General features: G+C 33.3%; 1 protein-coding gene across 5 annotated transcripts in view; it reads left to right on the forward strand.

Annotated features, from left to right (window-relative positions):
- Positions 1-23,056, forward strand: part of znf385d (zinc finger protein 385D) — a 238,940-nt gene that overhangs the window by 183,225 nt on the left and 32,659 nt on the right. For 4 of the 5 annotated variants that reach the window (XM_051132064.1, XM_051132063.1, XM_051132060.1 and 1 more), the window contains 2 exons: positions 7,122-7,229; positions 18,036-18,207. In XM_051132064.1, coding sequence (XP_050988021.1) covers positions 7,122-7,229; positions 18,036-18,207 — 280 coding nt within the window. The remainder of the gene's footprint in view (positions 1-7,121; positions 7,230-18,035; positions 18,208-23,056) is intronic. The other variant, XM_051132062.1, reaches the window with a different exon arrangement.

Here is a 23,056-nt window from a genome sequence, read left to right on the forward strand (position 1 = left end):
TAAATTATAATTTATTTCTGTGATGCAAAGCTGAATTTTCAGCATCAATACTCCAGTCTCCTTCAGCAATCATTGTAATATGCAGATTTGAAACATTTCTAGTTCATACAACATGCAACATTCATCTGCTTCATATTTTTTTAATGGAAACTGTCATACATTTTCTTCTGTATTCTTTGATGAATAGAAAGTTCAAACCTTTGAAACCATTTCTAACATTATAAATGCCTTTTACTGTCCCTTTTGATCCACTTAATGATGAATAAAAGAATTTATTCATTTAAAAATATAATAAAAATTGTACTAACCTTAAAGGACTTGTTAAAAAAAAAACCTTTTGATTTTTTTTTTTTCTGTGGAACAGATGTTAAGTTTCATTGCATGGACAAAAAAGACATTTTTTTTAAAAATATCTCTTTTATATTCCACAGAAGAAAATAAAGGCAAGTTAATTGTTTAAAGACATTCTTAATTTGCAAAAAATATTTAAAATTGATTTGCATTCAAACAAAAGATTATACACCTAGATTTACTTGTTTATTTCTTATGTATGAAACTCCATAAATGTATGTATGTTCTTGAAAAAAGTCTCTCCTACTCACCAAGGCTACATTTATTTGATTAAAATACAGTAAAAATTGTAAAATTGTAAAATATTATTACAATTTAAAACTTTCAGTGTAATATATTTTAAAATGTAATTTATTCCTGTGATGCAAAACTGAATTTTTAGCATCATTACTCCAGTCTTCAATGTCACATGATCCTTCAGAAATCATTCTAATATGCAGATTTGAAACATTTCTGGTTATTATCATTATTGAAAACAGTTCATATTTTTTTTATGGAAACTGTAATACATTTTCTTCAGGATTCTTTGATGAATAGAAAGTTCAAAAAAGCAGCATTTATTTAAATTAAAACCATTTCTAACATTATAAATGCCTTTTACTATCCCTTTTGATCCATTTAAGTAATAATTAATTTAAAAAATAATACAAATCTTACTAACCGCAAAGTTTTGAACAGTAGTGAAGTTTGTCTTTATTATTTATTTTTTTCATTAGATAGTATTGCTTAAAGAGCTAGTTAAAAAGTTTCATTGTATGAAAAAAAAGAAAAAAAAACCAAACATTTTTTTTATGTTCCACAAAAGAAATAAAGGTTTGCAACAACACGAGAGCAAGTAAATTGACAAAATTAAATTTTTCTGTGAACTGTCCCTTTAAGAATCTTTTTGAAGACATTCTAAAAAAAAAAAAAAAAAAAAAAAAAACATTTGAAATTGCATTAAATCGATTTGCATTTAAACAAAAGATTTATACACCTACTTGTTTGTTTCTTGTTTATGAATGATACTCCATAAATGTCTCGTCATTGATTCCCGTCTCAGGCGTGTCAGTCACGGTGACGTGAACCACCATCGCTGGGGGCAGCAGAGGTGGCGTCCCGTCAGCTGTCAGCTCCAATCCTGCAGTCATGGCAGGACGGTGCTCAAATGTGTGTTAAGCACTGTTTTTGCATGAATGAGAGGAGACAGTCTCATACAGAGGAAGAGGAAGTGCACCATGGGAGGTTCACGCTCGCACACTGACATGTTTGCTTTGTGTTAAGATGCTTCGTGTCAGGACTCGTCTCGTGTCTGTCAGTGGGCAGCGGGAGGCTGATGTAAGATGACTTTGAATATCTTGACATCCTGGAGTTTTTGAGGTTTCACTTCCTTCAGGAACAATCCAGATTTGGGCATTTGAACATGAATTATGTACACCAGAATGCTGTAGGGCACTTAATGTGTCAGAGGACATTTGTGGAGTTGTCCTTAAAGCAGTTTAGAAAAACAACAAGTGCTTTTTACTCGAGACATCTTGAAGTTTTAAAGCTTAAAGCTTAAAGCTTTTATGCCTGTTGAATTAGTAGTTTGTCTTAAAAGGTTCCCGTATGGAAATATCTATACTGAAATTTAACCATCAACTGAATGTCTGTCACATTTGGCACCTTAAAGGGACAGTTCACCCAAAAATGAAAATTACCTCATGATTTACCCATTCTCAAACTATCCTAGATGTATATGACTTTCTTCTTTCAGATGAATACAATTGGAGTTATTTTAAAAAAAATGCCCTGGGTTTTCCGAGCTTTATAATGGCAGTGAATGGGTGTTGAAATTTTGAAGCAAAATAAAGTGTGCCCATCCATCATAAAAAGTACTCCACATGGCTCAGGGGGGTTAATAAAGGCCATATGCGTGTTCACGAAAAAATAGCATTCCAGCGGATGAGGTAAGATGTAGGCATAGCATAAGCTCCGGTGAGAAGTGACGAATGCAGAAGTGCAGAGGAGAGAGCAAAACAATACACCGGTCACAAATTAGAAGTACAAAACGAGGTTTTTTACAGAAAAATGACAGATATTTCGATATACATAAGCCAAGAGGAGACTGTTTTTTTTTTACTTTAGAAGACGTTTATTAACCTTCCGGAGCCATGTGGAGCACTTTGATGATGGATGGATGCACTTTATTGGACTTCAAAATCTCAACACCCATTCACTGCCATTATAAAGTTTGGAAGAGCCAAGACATTTTTAATATAACTTTGATGGTATTCATCTAAAATTGTAAGATTTTTATATCATTTTTTGTAAGTTTCTTCATAATCTTTTCACAAACTTGCTCCGCTTTTTAAACAACTTTTGTTTTACTACTTTTAATATATTGCAATTTTAATGCACATTTTTGGTTTTATTGTGCATGATTTACACATTTTATTTCATTTTTTTAAAGTTTCTTTACAAACTTGCTTCACCTTTTAAACAACTTTCCTTTTACTACTTCCATTATATTGCAACTTTAATGCATGTTTTTGTTTTTTTGTGCATTTTTTGTGCATTTTTAAGTTTATTTGCAAACTTGCAAAATTTGCAAATCCTCTTTTTAAACAACTTTCCTTTTACTACTTTTGTTATATTGCAACTTCAGTGCACATTCTTGGATTTATTGTGCATGATTTAAGCTTTTTATATAATTTTTTGTAAGTTTCTTCATAATCTTTTCACAAACTTGTGCCACCTTGGTTCAATTGTGCATGATTTATGCATGTCATACAAAATAAAATAATAATTTCGTAACCTTTTTGTAAACTTGCTCAGCCTCTTAAACCGATTTCCCTTCACTTCTTCCATTACATCATGATTTAAATGCATGTTCTTGGTTTCATTATGTATGATTTATGCAAGGTATTCATAACCAGTTTTTCCATAATAGTTTTTCGGGCACAATGATGTGTCATGATTTGTGAAAGGATTTGTAAAGAATAAAAAAGGTCTTAAATCAGAGCAGAAAGTTTTAAACTCATAAAGTCATGGCATTAGAATGAAAAGTTTCTTAATCAATATTTTTGCTTGCTTTCCAATAAAAATATCCAAACATCCTTAAATTGAGCAGTGTGATCAGAAGGTGCATTAAAAGTGGTTGGGAGCAAAGCTTTAAACTGTTTTTTAAAAATAATACAATTTATATACTTTTTAATGCCAAACACTCGTCTTGTTTTACTCTGCCTGGACTGTTTTTGTTTTGGTTCATGACAGTTTAGGCGATGTCGAAAAACTCCCATCTCATGTTCTCCCTCAACTTCAAAATCGTCCTATATTGCTGCTTTACCTTTTTTGTTAAGAGTGTTTGATCTTCTTTGCATGTTCACTTTGCAAAGACTGGGTCGGTACTTCTGCAGCGATGTAGGATGATTTTGAAATGATTTTTAAAGTTGACGGAGAAAATACGATCAGAGTTTTCGACTTACCCTAACTGTCTTGAGGCAGAATACACAGAGTTTAGGGAGAGAAAGGCAAGACGAGCATTTGAGATTAAAAAGTATTTAAATAGTATTTTTTAAAATGAAAATAACTGATCGTTTTGTTAGATAAGACCCTTCTTCCTCGGCTGGGATCGTTACCAACTGCATTTGGGATCGTTTGAAGCCGCATTTAAACTGCGTTTTGAAAGTTCAAAATCAGGGCACCATATCAGTTATATGGAGAAAAATGCTGAAATGTTTTCCTCAAAAAACATAATTTCTTAACGACTGAAGAAAGAAAAACATGAACATCTTGGATGACAAGGTGGGTGAGTGCATTATATGTGAATCTTTGTTTTGGAAGTGGACTTCTCCTTCAACTGTGAAGTGTTCACATTTAGAGACTGTACTGACGTATTGTGTTCCATTCAATTTATTCCTTCATTTTCTTTATTTGGTCTCAAAAAGTCTTGAATTTGACCTTCATAAAACCTGCAGAAACCCTGTTATTCATTGCATGCATGTTTTTGCTTTGACACCAAAATCTTAGAAAACGCTGGCAATATCAAAACGTCACGTAAGCGAGATTTTTACAGTTATTCTTGTGTTGTTGAGCTTTTCTAATGAGTTGTTTTTTGATGGTTATCAGTGTTTTATTGTGCATGTAAACGCTTTGAATGAGAAGCAGTGCGCTTGGAGCGCGAGGTCATCGGCGCGCACAGATGGTTTATCTTTTTCTTTTCTCTCTGCTCTTTTTCTCGCTCGCTTCCTGCGTTGTTTGCACGTCCTCCTCCGAGTCCTTCAATTTCCCAGCAGCCCCTCGCTGGCCAGCTGGATGTTCTCCAAAACCTGCACCCATCCTGCTGTTTTTAAGTGCCATCTCGTCCTCTTTTTAGCCGTGCGTGAGAGTTATGCCGCAATTATATTATGTAACGTTTTCAGATACGGTGTTCACACTCTTTTCAAACACGTACATGTGGTACCAATATGGCATGGATACGTCCGAAATTGACAGCAGACCGTAACTTACTGCGACTGATTGGCCTGATGTTGTCTAATAAAGTAGAGCGTATCAGCTTTCTAAACTGCGTGTCACTTGTCGGGGCTTAAAGTGGAATTGATTTAGGAGCCTCATCTACAGATGGCCGCAGAAGACGATTGTGAATCGAAAGTGATTTTCTGCTTGTGTAACACCGACAGCTGGGCTGACATCTGTCTGCAGCAGGTTCAAGTTGTTGAACCGTCATACAACAGACATCAGAGGAGAGAGCGATAGGCGTCCTGCCAGACGCACGTATATCAGTCTGAGGAGACGAAGGCAGGAGGCGGACGCTTATCTGATAGATGGACAAATGAATGCAGCAGGCGGTGGCTGAGAGCATCAGTGTAATTTCACGAGCTAATCTAAGAACGAGATGCTCTCAGCACACTGAAGACCACCGCGGCGATGTCATATCCTGTTGCATCGTGCCTCAGTTTGACATTAGACTCTGATTAAAATAAATCAATGAATAAACAACTGAGGAGATACTAGGAATGAGAATTGTACGATTTCTCAACGATTCTTTTAGTCGTTTTGAAGAAGTATTTTTGATTCACTAAAATAAAATGATGATTCAGGATTCATCAGTTTTGTGAATCACACTGTGTTGGTTGCACTGTATTTGTTTGTTTTTCTTAAAAAGAATCATTAGGTTTTTGATTCGCTATGAAGAGCAAACTCATTACAGTTGCTTGTTTCAAGATTAAAGCTACATTGGTCTTTCTTTACTGTACTGTATGTGTTTTATTCACTGAAAAGAACTTCATTAGAGTCAATCATTTCATAATTTGGACCGCATTGTTTGCATTTTGTACGTTTGATTCACTAAAATAAAAACAATGATTCAAGAGTCATCAATTTTGTGAATCAGACTACATTGGAACCGACTCATAACAGTCATTTGTTTTAGGAATCAAACTACAATGGTCTTTTTATGCTCTACTGTATGTGTTTGATTCACTACAAAGAACTTGTCCAAAAGAATCAATCATTTCATGATTCAGACTTCGTTTTTTGAACTGTGTATATTTGATTTACTAAAATAAGAACAATGATTCATGAGTCATCAGTTTTGTGAATCAGACTACATTGGTTGCACTGTATATGATTTTCTTAAAAAGAATCAGTAAGTTGCACTGTATGTTTTTGATTCACTATAAAGAATTGACTCAACCAAACAACATTGATCTTTCTATACTGTATGTGTTTGATTCACTAAGAAGAAGCTGTTCATAAAAGTCAAACAATTCATTATTCAGACTGCATTGTGTATGACTGATTCACTAAAATAACAACGATTCATGAGTCATCAGTTTTGTGAATCAGACTACATTGTTTGCACTGAATTGCTTTGATTTTCTTAAAAAGAATCATTAGGCTGCATTGTATATTTTTGATTTGCTACAAAGAACCCACTTATAACAGTCATTTGTTTTAGGAATCAAACTACAGTGGTCTTTCTTTACTGTACTGTATGTGTATTATTTACTGAAAAGAACTTCATGATTTGGACCGCATTGTTTGCACTTTGTACGTTTGATTCACTAAAATGATGATTCAGGACAATGAATCAGGAGTCATCAATTTTGTGTTGTTTAATTTAATTTTGATATGTTTGATTTCCTTAAAAAGAATCATTAGGTATACTGTATGTTTTTGATTCAGTATAAAGAATTGACCCATAATAGTAATTTGTTTTAGGAATCAAACAACACTGTTCTTTTTTATACTCTACTGCATGTGGTTGATTCACTTAAAAGAACTTGTTCATAAGAGTAAATCATTTCATGATTTGAAATACATTGTTTGCACTATATATGTTTGATTCACTAAAATAAATGCAATGATTCATGAGTCATTGGCAAAACTCTGAATGTGCATGTTTAACTAACTGTTGTCATATGAACAAGTAACTTTTAATCTACTCCATCTTCCCAATGCTGATCTGTCGCTCATGCGAGATGCATAACAACACAGCTGTTGTAATTTCAGCAGACCTTTCTGAGTGTATAATTTTGATTTGGGTTCCCATGAAATCCTCCGTGGAGTTTGTTTTCCCCTCCTCTTTGCCCGCTGCGTTGATTGAAGAGCGTGTGTGTGAAAATCGTTGGCCTTTAACGTGTTCCAGACTGCGCGTTCACTCCCTAACCACAAGTCGTGTTTCTGGTGAAGCCGCCGGGGGCGACGTTTTTATCACGCCGTCCGATGGGTAAAAGAGTTGACATTCAGCGCTCCGCTGGGGTGAATGAGGCTAATAAAACTGCTTTTCCGTTCTCTCCTCTCCTCAGATGGACCCGGTTCAGAAAGCTGTTTTGCATCACACGTTCGGCGCTTCGGCCTCCTCTAAAAGGAAAGCTGTCTCGTGCGGCGTGTGCCAGCTGAGGTTTAACTCGCAGGTGAGTTTTCTTCACCGTGACCCTGATATTCCCGTCTGAATCTGACGTGGAAAAGTCAAATGTAATTATCCAATGCAGTCAAGGTAACATAATGAAGCATTGATACATTACTTTGATTTTTAGTAAGACTATCAGTTGCATCTGCATTGCATTGGTTTATGAAACCTAATGCAATTTTCAAAAACAAAACTTCTGGCATTATTTACTCACTGAGCATGATGCATGATAAATAAAAAAGTAGGGCAAATGCTCAATATGATTCTGATTCTTTTTGGTGCACTTATAAAGTGCATTTTGCTTACGAGAAATGCATTTTCTCTCACTGCTAATCCTGTAAATTGTACAGTACGGTGTTTTGGATTGATTCAAACCATTAACCTTTCTTTTCTGCATAAGAATCATTTGTTTTGAGAATCATCTATATTGGATGTGGTTTCATGTGATTCACTAAAAAGAACCTGCTCATTAGAGTCATTTCTTTGTGAATCAAACAACACTAGTCGCACTATGTTTTTGACTACTATAAAGAACCGGTTTGTAAGAGTCATTTTTTTGTGAATCGAACTACACTGGTCACACTGTAGGTTTTTGACAGCTGAAAAGAATCTGTACATAAGAGTCATTTGTTTTAGGAGTTGTACTACAGTGGTCAAGCACCGTATGTGTTTGATTCACTAAAAAGATCTGAATCATAAGATTAATTGGTTTTGTGAATTGGATTGCACTGGTCGTGCTGTATATATTTGATTCACTATAAAGAATCACTTTGTAAGAGTCATTTGTTTCGAGAGTTGGACTGCATTGTTCGGGAATGTGTTTGATTCAGTAAAAAGAACTGATTCATAACAGTCATCTGTTTTGAGAATTGACTGCATTGGTCATGCTGTGTGTTATTAATTAAGAAAAAGAACCATGTTCATTAGAGTCATTTGTGAAACATACTGTGAAAAAAGAACCAATTCATAAGAGTCATCTGTTTCATCATTCGTACAACATTGGTCCCAATGTGTCTGATTCAGTAATACGAACCAAATTCTAAAAGAGTCATTTGTTCTGAGTATCTGTCTACATTGGTTGCACTATATGTTTTTAATTCGCTAAAAAGAAGCAGTTCATAATAGGCATTTGTGAATCATTCTTCATAGATCATGCTGTATTTGATTCGCTAAAAAAATAACCAAATTATAAGAGTCATTTGTTTTGAGAATCTGACTACATTGGTTACGCTATGTTTTTGGTTAATTAAAAAAAACAGATTCATTAATCAAACGCATGCATTGGTCACACTGTATGTGTTTGGTTCACTAAAAAGAACAGGTTCATAAGAGTTCATCTGTTTCGTCAATCATACTACATTGGTCATGTCATAATGTGTTTGATTCACTAATTAGAACCAAATTAGAAAAGTCTTTTTTTCTTTTTGAGAATCTGACTACATTGGTCACACTGGGTGTTTTTAATTCACTGAAAAGAAGCATTTATAAGATTCATTTGCAAATCATACTTTTCTGGTCCACCTGTATTTGATTCACGAAAATAACCAAATTATAAGAGTCATTTGTTTTGAGAATCTGCATATGTTTTAAATTCACTAAAAAGAACAATTTGATTCAAGTCGTTTGTTTATGATTTGGGTAAGATTGGTTTTGCTGTATGTGTTTGAGTCACTAAAAAGAACCAGTAATAAGAGTTGTTTATTTCATGAATTTGACAGTGTTGGTTGCATTGTATAGGTTTGATTTACTAAAAAGAACCAGTTCATAAGTGTCATTTGTTTGCGATTTGGTTTACATTGGTCACAATGTATGTGTCTGGTTCACTAAAAAGAACCAGTTCATAAGAGTCATTTGTCTCGTGAATTGGACAGTGTTGGTTGTATTGTATGTGTTTGATTCACTAAAAAGAACCAGTTCATAAGAGTCATTTGTTTTGTGAATTGGACAATGTTGGTTGCATTGTATGTGTTTGATTCACTAAAAAGAACCAGTTTATAAGAGTAATTTGTTTGAGATTTGGTTTAGATTGGTTGAATTATATGTGTTTGATTCACTTAAACGAACCAGTTCATAAGAGTCATTTGTTTGCGATTTGGTTTACATTGGTCACAGTGTATGTGTCTGGTTCACTAAAAAGAACCAGTTCATAAGAGTCATTTGTTTCATGAACTGGACAATTCTGGTTGCATTATATGTGTTTGATTCACTAAAAAGAACCGATTCATAAGAGTTATTTGTTTGTGATTTGGTTTACATTGGTTGAATTATATGTGTTTGATTCACTTAAACGAACCAGTTCATAAGAGTCATTTGTTTGCGATTTGGTTTACATTGGTCACAATGTATGTGTCTGGTTCACTAAAAAGAACCAGTTCATAAGAGTCATTTGTTTCATGAACTGGACAATGCTGGTTGCATTATGTGTTTTTGATTCACTTAAACAAACCAGTTCATAAGAGTCATTTGTTTTATGAATTGGACAGTGTTGGTTGCATTGTATGTGTCTGATTCACTAAAAAGAACCAAGAGTCAACCAAGAGTTAGAGTCATTTGTTTTGACAATCTGATTCCTAAGAGTCATTCACTTAAGGAATCAGGTCACACTGTATGTTTTTGATTCATTGTAAAGAACCAAAGTCATTCGTTTCAGGAATCAATATCTTTACCCAGCCCTACATTCAGTAAAGATCCAAACTGTCAACACACTGCCCATATATTTGATCTATTTTTACTGTCATACATTATATATGGTCATACGTCCAGCCATATATTAGATTCAGACATTAGATCATCCACTGACGCATCTGATTCACTGAAGATGTCTTTGAAATGGCCTAGAGGACAATTTTATCCTAGTCATTTTCCATTCAAGAGAACTTCTTCCTGTGTGCCACGCTTTCATCCGAGGTATTTAATCCAAATAGGATTATTTAAAAACAGCACTGCCCATATCCGTTCTATTAGGTGGTCATTTACTCTGTCACTGTCAGATATTAAGCTGTAATATCCGCAGAACCAAGGCCTATCGAACAGTAATCACAGAACATTATGCGCGTCCGTCAGGACCGTTTGACAGGATGAGTGGGCGGGGCTGCTATTGACCAATCACAGGCCCTGTAGCTCTCCAGCAGCCAATCATAGAGAGCGTCTGAGAGAGATTATACATTCAAATCACGCCATATGCTCAGCAGAAGCTCATTATCATTGGTCGTTTGTGCTCCAGCTTCCAATCAGCTCCAATCTGAGCCCGGGAAGCCTTTATGCGGCACATTTTCAAAAATTAAATGGCTTCTGGAGAGTTACAGAGTCCAGCCGGGCGTTCCAGGCGACTTCTGAAAATGACATTTGGTTTTCATATATTGCCACCAGTCCATTTGAATATGAGACACTTGGTTATGGATTCTTCTGGGCGTATGAATTATAAATACCTTCTATAATGGTGGGGGAGAGAAAACCTAGTTAGTTCTTGAAATGCTTTGCTTTTTGCCTGCCAAACACAAAGAATGTGGCTCTAATTCGCTTTTGCTGTGATTGATTGATAGCCTCATTTAACCGCTCCATTGCTGGTGCCCATCTTAGTTAAAGGCTTGGCCATCACAGTGGCATCTCTTCTTTGTCATGCGTTAAATGCCTACTATTTTATATAATTATAATTTATATTATTTATAATACTTTTATTTATAATTATTGTACCTTCACAGTAAAACACCCAGTGTTTAATTAACACTCCCAGTGTTTCTATAATTCTCATTCCGAGTGTTATAAAAGTAGCACCAGAGCAGTGAAAAATTAAAGAGATAATTAGTTGATTGAAAATGAATAAAGAACACACAAGAACAGAACAGTAACTTTTTTAAAACTTTGAGTGAGAATTACAGGTGCATCTCAATAAATTAGAATGTCATGGAAAAGTTCATTTATTTCAGTAATTCTGAAGTAGTTTAAGTCTTTGGTTCTTTTAATAATGATGATTTTGCCTCACATTTAACAAAAACCCACCAATTCACTATCTCAACAAATTAGAATACTTCATAAGACCAATAAAAAACACTTTTAGTGAATTGTTGGCCTTTTGGAAAGTATGTTTATTCACCGTATATGTACTCAATACTTGGTAGGGGCTCCTTTTGCTTTAATTACTGCCTCAATTCGGCGTGGCATGAGGTGATCAGTCTGTGGCACTGCTGAGGTGGTATGGAAGCCCAGGTTTCTTTGACAGTGGCCTTTTTTGGTCTCTTGTTTCTCATTTTGCTCTTGACAATACCCCATAGATTCTCTATGGGGTTCAGGTCTGGTGAGTTTGCTGGCATTGTTAAATGTGAGCCAAAATCATCACAATTAAAAGAACCAAAGACTTAAACTACTTCAGTCTGTGTGATTGAATTTATTTAATACACGAGTTTCACAATTTGAGTTGAATTACTTAAATTTATTGAGATGCACCTGTATATAAACACTGGGAGAGTCTTTTTGTTTTTTATTTTATTTTTACTTTTTTTTTTCTAACTTACTGACAAGAAGTTAGTTTAACATGTTTCTTTTTTACTCATTACTCACATGCCATTTTTTTGTTTGTTTGTTTGTTTAACAATTATTCATAATATTGTTTAGAATTACTGTACCTTTTATTTTAGATTTTTATTTATTTATTTATTATTTAATGTTATTTATTTTATTTACATTTTTTTCTAACTTACTGACAAAAAGTTAATTTATGTGTCTTTTTACTCACATGCCAGTCTTGTATTTTTTATTTTAGTTTAGTTTAGTTTTTATTTTTGTTTAACAATTTTTCTTAAAATTAATTTATATATTCTATTTATTATTAAGCATTACTGTACCATTTTTTATTTAATATTTTTATATTTTTATTAATTTATTTATTTTTATTATTTTTTTTTCTAACTTACTGACAAAAAGTTCCATGTGTGTTCTTTTTTGTGTCTTCCATGTGTGTCTTGTTTTTTGTTTTTTGTTTCATTTAACAATTATTCATAATATTAATTTATGTTATATGCATATTATATTTATTATTTAGAAGTATTTATTTATTTATTCATTTATTTACTTACTTACTTACTGACAGAAAGTTAGTTTAACATGTGTCTTTTTCACTCACATTACTCACATGCTGGTCTTGTTTTCACAATTATTCATAATATTAATTTATATTATATTTATTGTTTAGAATTACTGTACCTTTTATTTTTATTTATTTATTATTTAATGTTATTCATTTAATTTACATTTTGTTTCCTAACTTATTGACAGTTTATATTTATTTTATATTTTTATTTATTTATTATTTAGCATTCTTTTTATTTTTTTTCATTTGAAATATATATATATATATATGTGTGTGTGTGTGTGTGTGTGTGTGTATATATATATATATATGTATGTGTGTAATTTTTTTAATGACTGCCAAAAAGTTTTTTTTTTTTAATTGTACAAACATTTATCATTTATCATATTAATTTAGATTTAGATTTAGATACATTTGGTTCTTTTTATTTTTACCTTTTTGTATTATTTACTTCTAACTTATATGCAAACATTTAGGCTCTAGCATCTGTGTGTTTGTTACTCGCATAAATATGAGCCACTTGGTTATGGATTCTTCTGGGCGCATGAATTATAAATACAGTATATAATGGCAGGGGAGAGAAAACCTGGTTAGTTCTTGAAGTGCTTTGCTCTTTGCCTGCCAAACACAGAGAATGCAGCTCTAATTTGCTTTCGCCGTGATTGATTGATAGCGTCATTTAACAGCGTCCCATTGCAGGTGCCCATCTTAGTTAAAGGCTCACGGGGCAGGAGCGACTTCCTCCTCGTCACGGCCGTCACAGTGGCAGTTCTTCCGTGTCGTGCGTTTAATGAATGGTTGATTGCGGCTCAGATTGCACATGACATTTATCTGTGTCACTGCATTCTCCTCTGTGATTGGCCGACGGAACGAATAGCTGGAAGGTGTCGGGAAACATCCCATTTATCTTGGTGTTAAAGCCATTTTCATAACATCATCCCGCTCAAATGATGTGTTACTTACAAACCCCCCGTGATATAAATCTATATGATGATGGTCCGTATCCCGCGCTGCTATTTGTACAAATACAATATATCAAAGGGAGTCTGATCCGTGATGACGTCTTATTGCTTTTCATAAAGGTATATCTGCCTTTAATGTCTTTACAATATTACCTTTCTGGCAAGCAGGCTGCTATTGTAAAGAAATGAGTTGTGAGAGGAATGTGAATATGAAAGTGTGGTCTGAACTTAAAAAAATCAGCTTTGGCAGGCAAACAGCATTTTTACCAAGAGATATTTATAGCTCATAAATAATGCTATGGGACATGAAGTGTCCTCATCAGTATGCTAGGAGAAAATAATGCTAAAAACCGTTTTATGGCCAGTTATAGTCATAATTGCTTAGTATTTGTAATGTAGATTATTTTTAGTTTAGAATATTTGTAAGTTTATAAGTATTTACAAGAATTTGTAATTCATAAAAAATGTACATTTAAGTATTAAAATAAATATAAACATAATTCTTTATCATTATTGTAACTTTGATATATTTTTATTTATTTATTTACTCACCATTTAAAATAATGCAAAATTAAGTTTTATGGCTGGCAATAAATAAATATACTTTTTATAATTATGCATAATTTATCATATTCCTACATGTAATCATTAATTATTGTATCTTATGTTTATTTATAATTCTTTATGTACTATTTAATTCAATTTATTTTTTCTAACTTAAATATGCAAAATACCATTTTATTGCCAGCAATAAATATTTAATAATTTGTATAATTATGCATAATTTTTAATATTTCTGAATTTAATAATTAAATAAATATAACTATTGTAACTTTTTAAAAATGTTTTATCATTGTATATTATTTAATTTTATTTATTTATATATTTATTTTGACTAACTTACTCACCTTTGTACAATAATGCAAAATGCAGTTTTATGGCCAGCAATAAATAAATTAAAATTTTATAATTATGCATAATTTATGATATTTGTAAATGTAATCATAATGATTGTAACTTTATTTGGTTTATTTATATTTATTATATATATATTTTTCTAACTTACTCACCATTGGAAAATACTGCAAAATACCATTTTATTCCAGTAATAAATATATAATCATTTTGATAATTATGCATATTTATCTAAATGTGATTATTAAAGTAAATATAATTATATAATATTTTTAATATTTATTTATCATTGTATATTTATTATTTAATATATATATATATATATTTGGACCTTACCTTACCATTGGAGAATAATGCAAAATACAGTTTTATGGCCAGCATATATAGTTATGCATAATTGTAAAAATTTACATGTGTAATCATTATATTATATATGAATATAATGATTGTAACTTTATTTGGTTTATTTATATTTATTATATATATATTTTTCTAACTTACTTGCTACTGGAAAACACTGCAAAATACTGTTTTATTGACAGTAATAAATATATATAATAATTTTTAGAATTATGGATAATTTTCAATATTTTTTTATTTAATTATTACATTAAAGACAGTTACTGTAACTTTTTATATTTGTTTATTAGTGCATATTTATTATTTTATTTAATTAATTTATACATTTATTTTGACTAACTTGCCATTGTAAAATAATGCAAAATACAGTTTTATGTAATAAATATATATACATTTTATAATTATGCATAATTTATAATATTTATAGATATAATCATTAAGTTATTTATAAATATAATGCTTATTAATAATGTTTATTTCTAATTATTTATGAAGTAATTCATTTAATTTTCTTACTTGCTATTGGAAAATAATTAAATAAATCTATAATGAATATATCATTTTTATAATTATGCATAACTTTTATATTATAAAATTAAATATAAATATAATTTGCAACTTTTTATATTTATTTACCAGTTTATGTTTATTTAATTGTAATTATTTATGTTTATTATGTAATTATGTTTATTTACATATATATATATATTTTAATTATAATTTACAGTTTTTATGAATTATTATAGCTTTATGTTTATTTCATATTTATTATGTATGTTTTTTTTTTATTTTTTAATGTATTTTTTTAATGTATTGTTTATTTATTTTTCTACGTTGCTGGCAAAAAAATGAATTCTGGACTTTTATTAAATTATAATTTAGTATAATTTATTGATGTAATATCATTAATGTAGCTTTTTTATTTAGTTAGTTTGTTAGTCAATTAGTTAGTTCTGGACCCTAGCATCACACTGCAACCTTGTTTTTGCACCAGTGAGGTCGACGACTGCCTTATTTATTCAAAGAAGCGTTTGGCCGTCTCTTGATAGTATCCTTCCCGCTGCTAGCAATGTCAGACAGGCGTCCAGGAGTTAGCGCTGAGGTAAACAAGGGCAATTGAAAGACGTTGCGAATGGCCGGTCCGAGTGAGCCGTAATAAATCTCGTTTGAAGGTGAAAGCAAATGGCACAGAGCATTTGAAGCTACCTACATTGTGCCCGCGGATATTAAAAGATTTGTTTCCCACCAAGTCAGCCACGATGAGCTGGAAGTTTTATGTATGGGTCTGTGTCATACGGGATAATAACCTCACACACGGACGACTGGGAGAGGCCATTCTTTTCTTCTCTGTCAGACTCTTTATTCCACACCATTACTCAAAGAGACCAGCCTAAAAGCTAGTGAGCTGCTCGCTGTCTGCTAAGGGAACATCCAAACCACCTTAATCAAGCGATTCAAGTGAGGAGACTTGATTATGCTACATTTAATACGTAAATAAGCATGGGATACATTAATATTAGGTGAAAAAGTCAATTATTTAATTATATAATCCTTAGTAATGAATAAATCCGAAGCAGCGCTGTCAATCGGCTGAAATTGATAGTCAAATTAATTACATGATATGCTGATTAGTTAATCATTCTAGTTTAAGCGGGCACTAAATGCGCCGAATTAACGCCGTGAATGTTTAATTGAAGTCATTGTCATTCTTTCCGTCTCCTTTATATGTAAATTAAGCTCATTATAGGTTGCACCTTATTCACAGAAGTCTGTGCTGTTTGACTGATGCAATTAAAGCATGCTAAATCACAAAATTAATCACTGGAAATCAATATTTATTTATTTATAGCAGACATTAATATAATATTGGCAAATGAAAATATTAAATAGGCATTAAATGAAGAAGCTGGTATTGAATTTATTCACAATGCATTGTGGGATTGCCTTCTCTGTGAAGAATATATGCAACGCTGGCTTAAAATACTGCGAATGAAAGCCTTGAGTTAAAACAGACATATTTAGTGTCACAAACTATTGTAAACTTTCTAATTAATGATTTTAATTAATGAATTTTATGTAGTTTGTTGGTATCCTGTGTTGGGATTGATGAGCAAACCATTGAAAAATAAAGTTAATTCAATAAAAAGTGTACAGTATTTAAAGATGAATAATTTAGTATTAATTTAACAATTCTTTGTATATACAATATATATAAATTGTATTAAATATTAAAGTATTTTGCATATTTAAATAATTTCAAATTTAATTTTAGAATATCTTAGAACATATTTATCCTAAATTGTATATATTTTATTTTTACAAGATTATATATATATATGAAGAGTAATGCAAAAATTGCCACTAATAAATAATAATTTTTAGAATTAATTTATTGTTAATATTTCTAAATTGAATTGTTAAATTAAAATAAATATAAATATAATCCTTGTATCTTTTGTATTTATTGGTTGTATTGGTTAATTTTATTCATTTATATTTATTTATGTGTCTACTCATGTTTTTATATATATATATATATATTTATAAACAATAAAAAATATAAATAATATGTTATAATTTATGTTTATTTTATATTTAGTTTTTATTATTAATTAATTGTATTTTTGTATTTATTTGTTACTTTTTTATGTATTATTTTTTAAGTTTATTTATTTATTTTTCTAAGTTGCTGGGCTTTTATTAAAGTTATCATTTATGTAGCGTTAGTAAATTAATGAATATTAAGTTGTGTATTGGTACTTTGTGTTGGGATTGATAATTAATAATTAATAATTGAATATTATTTTAAGAATTCTATATAATATAATTTTATTTTTATTCAATTATTTTATATGTAAAAATATAAATATTATATTTTAGAAATATTTTTAACAAATATAAAATTTATGTTTTGCAAAAATATTTTTATACTTTTTTCTAAACCCACTCACACTCTTTTCTTAAATGATGTTTGCCAAGCAGAATAATTGAGCTTATATTGAATACATCTTTGTTAACTTTCATTTTAAATGTCTTTCTTCAAATTATCAAACCATTTTTAGCTTCACATACTGGTATTTTTTCACATAGAAAAACTGGAAAGCTGTCCTTTTCTTTATGTTGCACGCCTACGGTGCCTTAAATGCTGCATATGTAGGCAGCTCATTAGCTTTTGAAGCAGATCCAGACAGCCGACACACACAGGTGAAGCACTGAGACGCCGAACAATGTAAGATTCACAAGCACGCAGCCTTTCTCACACTTAGTGCCCCATTTTACTGGGTTGCATTGAAGATGGGCGCCGTGTCACCTTCACCCACACAGATGGGTGGTTTGATGTCGACAAAATGTGAGCGTGCCACATTGCAGCGCTGCTTCCAGCAGCTTGTTTGCTCATGGCTCAGAGCTCCTTTGCCCCTGTCTGATGTTGCTAACACCTGGTCCGGGCTGGCCCTCTCCACGGGTTGGCCCGTTTTGTGTTTCCTAGAGCCAGGCATTGGCCCACTACAAAGGCACCAAACACGCCAAGAAGCTGAAATCCTTGGATGCCCCGAAATGCCTCAAACACAAGAGTTCCCTGGTCACCAGGGAAAATACCAACAAGGAGCCGCCTAAGGGCCTCTCTCCCTCCACAGTGGCCAGCAACACTGACAGAAAAGGTAAGAGAAGAGACGTTACCTCATGCTTACAAGCTCACTGTTATTGCTGCTCATACCCTAAGTGTTAGACCTCAGTATGCAACTTGTCTTGAACTGTTTGCGACAAACATGATTCGGCGAACGTGCTGTTTGTTTCTTTTAAAATTAAATGTTATTTGTTTATTTATTTAGTTATTTATCTAAGGAAGGCTGTTGCAACAATTTTGCATGCAATTTCACTAAAGGTCCTGCATCTTTAGAGACAAAACTGTTAATAAAAACATACTGCAAACACTATATATTAAAAAAAAAAACATTTTTAAAGGTTGGTGGGTGGTGAAATATCAAAAAGGTGTGGTCACGTTTACTTCTGCTCAGCAAGTGAATCTCAGTGAAAGAACCTGCATATTATTGGAGACAAAAAGATTTATATTGTTAATTTAAAAAAATACTGCAATCAAAATGCTTGTAAGCAAAAAAAAAATAATAACAATAAAATACTTTTTTCAAAGAATGGTGGAAAAAATTGTGGTTACATTTACTTTTCAAAGTGCAACAGTTGCAATAATTTTGCATGCAAACAAATAATGCATGTGAACAAAAAGTTTAAAAGGAATTAAATAAAAATTGGCAAGTAATAAAATGAAGATAAAAAATCATAGAAATAAGGTGTGGTCAGTTATTGTTGCTCTGTGAAACTTTGAAAGCGAAAGAAAGTTACGAAAATTACGAATTATGAAATAACAAATTAAACAAATTAAAACAAATCAATCCTCAATAAGTGATTATTTAATTATACATACATTTTAAACAATCAGAATAAACAAACTTATATTTAATTAAAAATCTGAAAAATTAATGTCAGTTAATGTAAATATAAATATTACAATGTAAAGCAATGTAAATATAAATATTAAATACAAATTGGCAAATAATGAAATGAGAATAATAATGGGAAATAAGGTGTGGTTACAGTTACTGTTGCTTAGCGAAACTTTGGAAGAAAAGAAAAGAAAGTGCAACTGGACTGGACAGTATGAATGAAACAAGAATAAATAACAAATTACCATGAATAAAAACAAATTAATCCTTAATAAGTGATAATTTAATGATTTATATTTTTTAAAAAAAATCTGAATGAATAAACCTCTATTTAATAAAAAATATATATATATATAGAAAAATGCCTGTAAATAAAAACATTTTTAAACTTTTTTTTAAATTGGTGAAAGAGTGAACATTTTTACCATTTCATTGTCCATCAGTCTTAAAAAATGGAAGAATGCATGTAAATAAAAGTTACAAATAATTAACTAAAAATTGGCAAATAATGAAATGAAAATTGTAAAAAAAAAAACAGTTACTGTTGCTCAGCAAAACTTTGGCAGTGAAAGAAAGTGCAACTGGATGGGACGATATGAATGAAGCAAGAATAAATAGCGAATTAAACTTGAGTTAAACATGGATTAAAACAAATCAGTCCTCAATAAGTGATGATTTAATGATTTATACATAAAAAAATCAAAATAAACAAATCTCTATTTAAAAAAACTGAAGAATGCATGTAAATAAAAACTTATTTTTTACTTTTTTTGGTGAAAGAGTGAACGTTTTTGTCATTTCATTGTCCATCAATCTTTAAAAACAAAACAAAACAAAAAATGGAAGAATGCATGTAAACAAACAAACCTCTGTTTGTTATGCATGTAAATGAAAACATTTTTTAAACAAAGAGTGATTTTTGCCATTTCATTATCCATCAATCTTTTAAAAAAGAAAATGGAAAGAATGCATTTCAATTAAAACATTGATAGACAATGAAACTGCAAATACGTTCACTCTTTCACCAATATGTTAATAATCATAAAAGATAATAATAACTTAACTGTAAGATTGAGATCATAATTTTTTTTGTAGTATTACAGCACACACTGGGCATATATTAGCACAGTCTGTTGTCTGCTTTAGCATCTGAGCATTTGGACCTGTACACAGTCGAATGAGACTCTTAACAAGTGGATTGGTGTGTCAAAGTTCACCAAACTTGAATCCCAAATTTAATTTGCATAGTGAAATTTCTTTGCACAGGTAAGTCCGAAGTGAAACTCTTCATTGTTCCAGTTGCCACTAAAATGCCTGAATTTTGCTCATGAAATTTGGTGGTGCAATGGTAAATGTGAGCATCCCTTAAAACCTCTTATCCACATTACACTGATGGTTTTCTTAACTGGAGGGTTTTCCTTAAACACAACATGTCATGAAGATTTAGAAACCATCTAGAAACCACCCAGAACACCCTAACATCATCGGCGAGTGTTGCACAAGCAAAGAGCGCTCAGAAAAATGTACGAGTTCTGCTATTTATTGCCGTTTTGTGCTACAGAAGAAACATTCATCAGATTTCCCTGGACAAGAGTTGACCTGCTCTATACTATTTCTGTCACAGAGATCTCTCTCTGAACTGGAAACAAGAAACATGTTCCAAGAATCGGCTTAAAGGCAATAATTTGAGTCCGAGGCGAGCTTCTCGCAGTAATTGTGCTGCTAGCGCAGTAATACAGTACTTCATATTCATGTGCACCAGTGGAAAATAGCATGACGCCCACCTCAGGTTCTGGGTTTCATTGACCTCTCCTGGTTGTGATATTCTTCCGCAGTATGGCGAAGTTATATGTCACTCTGGTGGTTCTCGTACTGCTGTTTCAGATGATCCAAAGCAAACAGCATCCTCCTGTGTGTGTTTGTTAGCGATCCAGGGGTTGGCTATATTCTCTGCAGGATTACAGCTGGCTCAGGTTGCTGGAGTCTCCCGCCACAGAATTGTGTACGTAAGCACATTGCGGAATTAGGTGCACTCAACACATGTCTGGAACCTGCTCTGGAACCGATAATTTACTTCAGTCTTTTTTGTTCTGCTTGTTTAGGCCCAGCAGTCAAGCTCGGCCAATGAAAATGTCTATTTGTGCTCAAACACCTGGTGTAATGCAATTTACGCCGTTTTAAGGCAAAAGTATAGCCTGGAGTCAGAGAGACGCTCCACCACAAGCCGTTATTGTCTTATAAAGCAGTGCCTCATCTCTATGAACCAGAGGAAATGCAGTTTGTTTGCACTCGTAGATGCGCCACCGAATACATAAACACAAAAGATGCACTAGCATCAGCAGTTTGTGTTCTCTGTGCAACAACATGTTTCTGTCACCAAAAGTTGCTCTTGTCGACACTTTGGGGTGTGTTCACTAAACACTTGCAATGGCTTTGCATGCTTTCAGTGGGAAAAAAATACTGCAAATGAGCTGTATTTAATTGCAAAAAGAACCTCAATGCATGTAAATAACACAACAAACAATTTTTTTTTGCAACATATCTTGCTTTTTACATTTTTACTTTATTTATTTATTGAAGCCAAAAAGATGTTTTATATACCTACACTGCAAAAAAGGCTTATCTTAGTATTTTTGTCTTGTTTCTAGTCAAAATATCGTAAAATTCTTAAATCAAGATGCATTTACCAGATGACATAAGCTATTTAGTCTTCTTTTTCAGGGGAAAAAAAACTAAATTAAGTGCATTTTGCTTAAAACCGTCTAAGGTTACGTATGTAACCTGGTTCCCCGAAGGGAACGAGACGCCGCGTCGAAACGCTTTGGGAACGCCTTCAGCGTGACCGCGCTCTGAATCACGTGTGCAATCAAACCAATGGAAGAACGAAACGTCACAGGCGGGTGACGTCACTGACCAGGAAGCATAAAAGCACGTGCGCCAGAACGAGCGTCAGCTTCCAGGAGAGAAGCAGCGCTCGCAGGGACGCAGGAGGATGGCTACGAGACGCGGCGTCTCGTTCCCTTCGGGGAACCAGGGTTACATACGTAACCTTAGACGTTCCCCTTCAGGAACTCGAGCCGCGTCGAAACGCTTTGGGAACGAGATGCCCACGCCGCCAGACCCCTAGTCCCTGCCTAGGATGTGCTAGGACAAAGGACAGAGGTACCAGGCGAGACCCGCAGGTCCAATTCATAAAACCTAACAAAGGTCAAAGGTGAGGACCATCCCGCAGCGTTGCAAATATCTTGCATGGGAACCCCAGCAAGAAAAGCTTTGGAGGCAGCCATGCTCCGGGTAGAATGGGCTCTGACCCCTAAAGGAGGAGGGAGGTCAGAAGCCTCATAAGCAGAAAGGATAGCGTCCACTACCCAGCGACTTAAAGTTTGCTTAGAAGCAGGGAGGCCCCTTTTTGGGGGGCCATAACAGACAAATAACTGGTCTGACTTTCTCCACCTGGCAGCCCTGTGGACGTATGCATCCAGCGCTCGCACTGGACACATACAATTAAGCTTCTGCTGGTCAGCATCCCGAAAGGGGGAGGACAAAAGGCCTGGAGTACGACAGGCCGTGGTGTCGAGGTGGGGACCTTAGGGACATAACCCGCTTTTGGAAACAGGAAAGCTTTAGAAAGGCCTGGCGCGAAGTCCAGGAAAGAAGGGGCCACAGAGAGGGCCTGAAGATCCCCAATTCTCTTAAGGGAGGAAAGAGCTAAGAGAAGGACAGTTTTTAAAGTAAGGAATCTGTCCGAGATTTCCTCAACAGGCTCGAAGGGAGGCCTGCAGAGAGCCTCTAACACCACAGACAGGTCCCAAGAGGGGACACGAGGTCGTACAGGAGGCCTGAGCCTCAAAGCACCGCGGAGGAAACGTGTAATGAGAGGGTCCTTTCCCACGGAAAGACCACCAAGAGGGGCGTGGTAGGCCGCAATGGCCGCCACGTAGACCTTCAAGGTGGAGTGGGATAACCCTGCAGACAACCGGCTTTGCAGGAACTCCAGCACTGAGCCAACTGGGCAGTTAACTGGGTCTTGCTGGCGGTGTCCGCACCA

This window comes from Labeo rohita, chromosome 16 (assembly GCF_022985175.1).
Source record: "Labeo rohita strain BAU-BD-2019 chromosome 16, IGBB_LRoh.1.0, whole genome shotgun sequence".
NCBI classification, from domain to species: domain Eukaryota; kingdom Metazoa; phylum Chordata; class Actinopteri; order Cypriniformes; family Cyprinidae; genus Labeo; species Labeo rohita.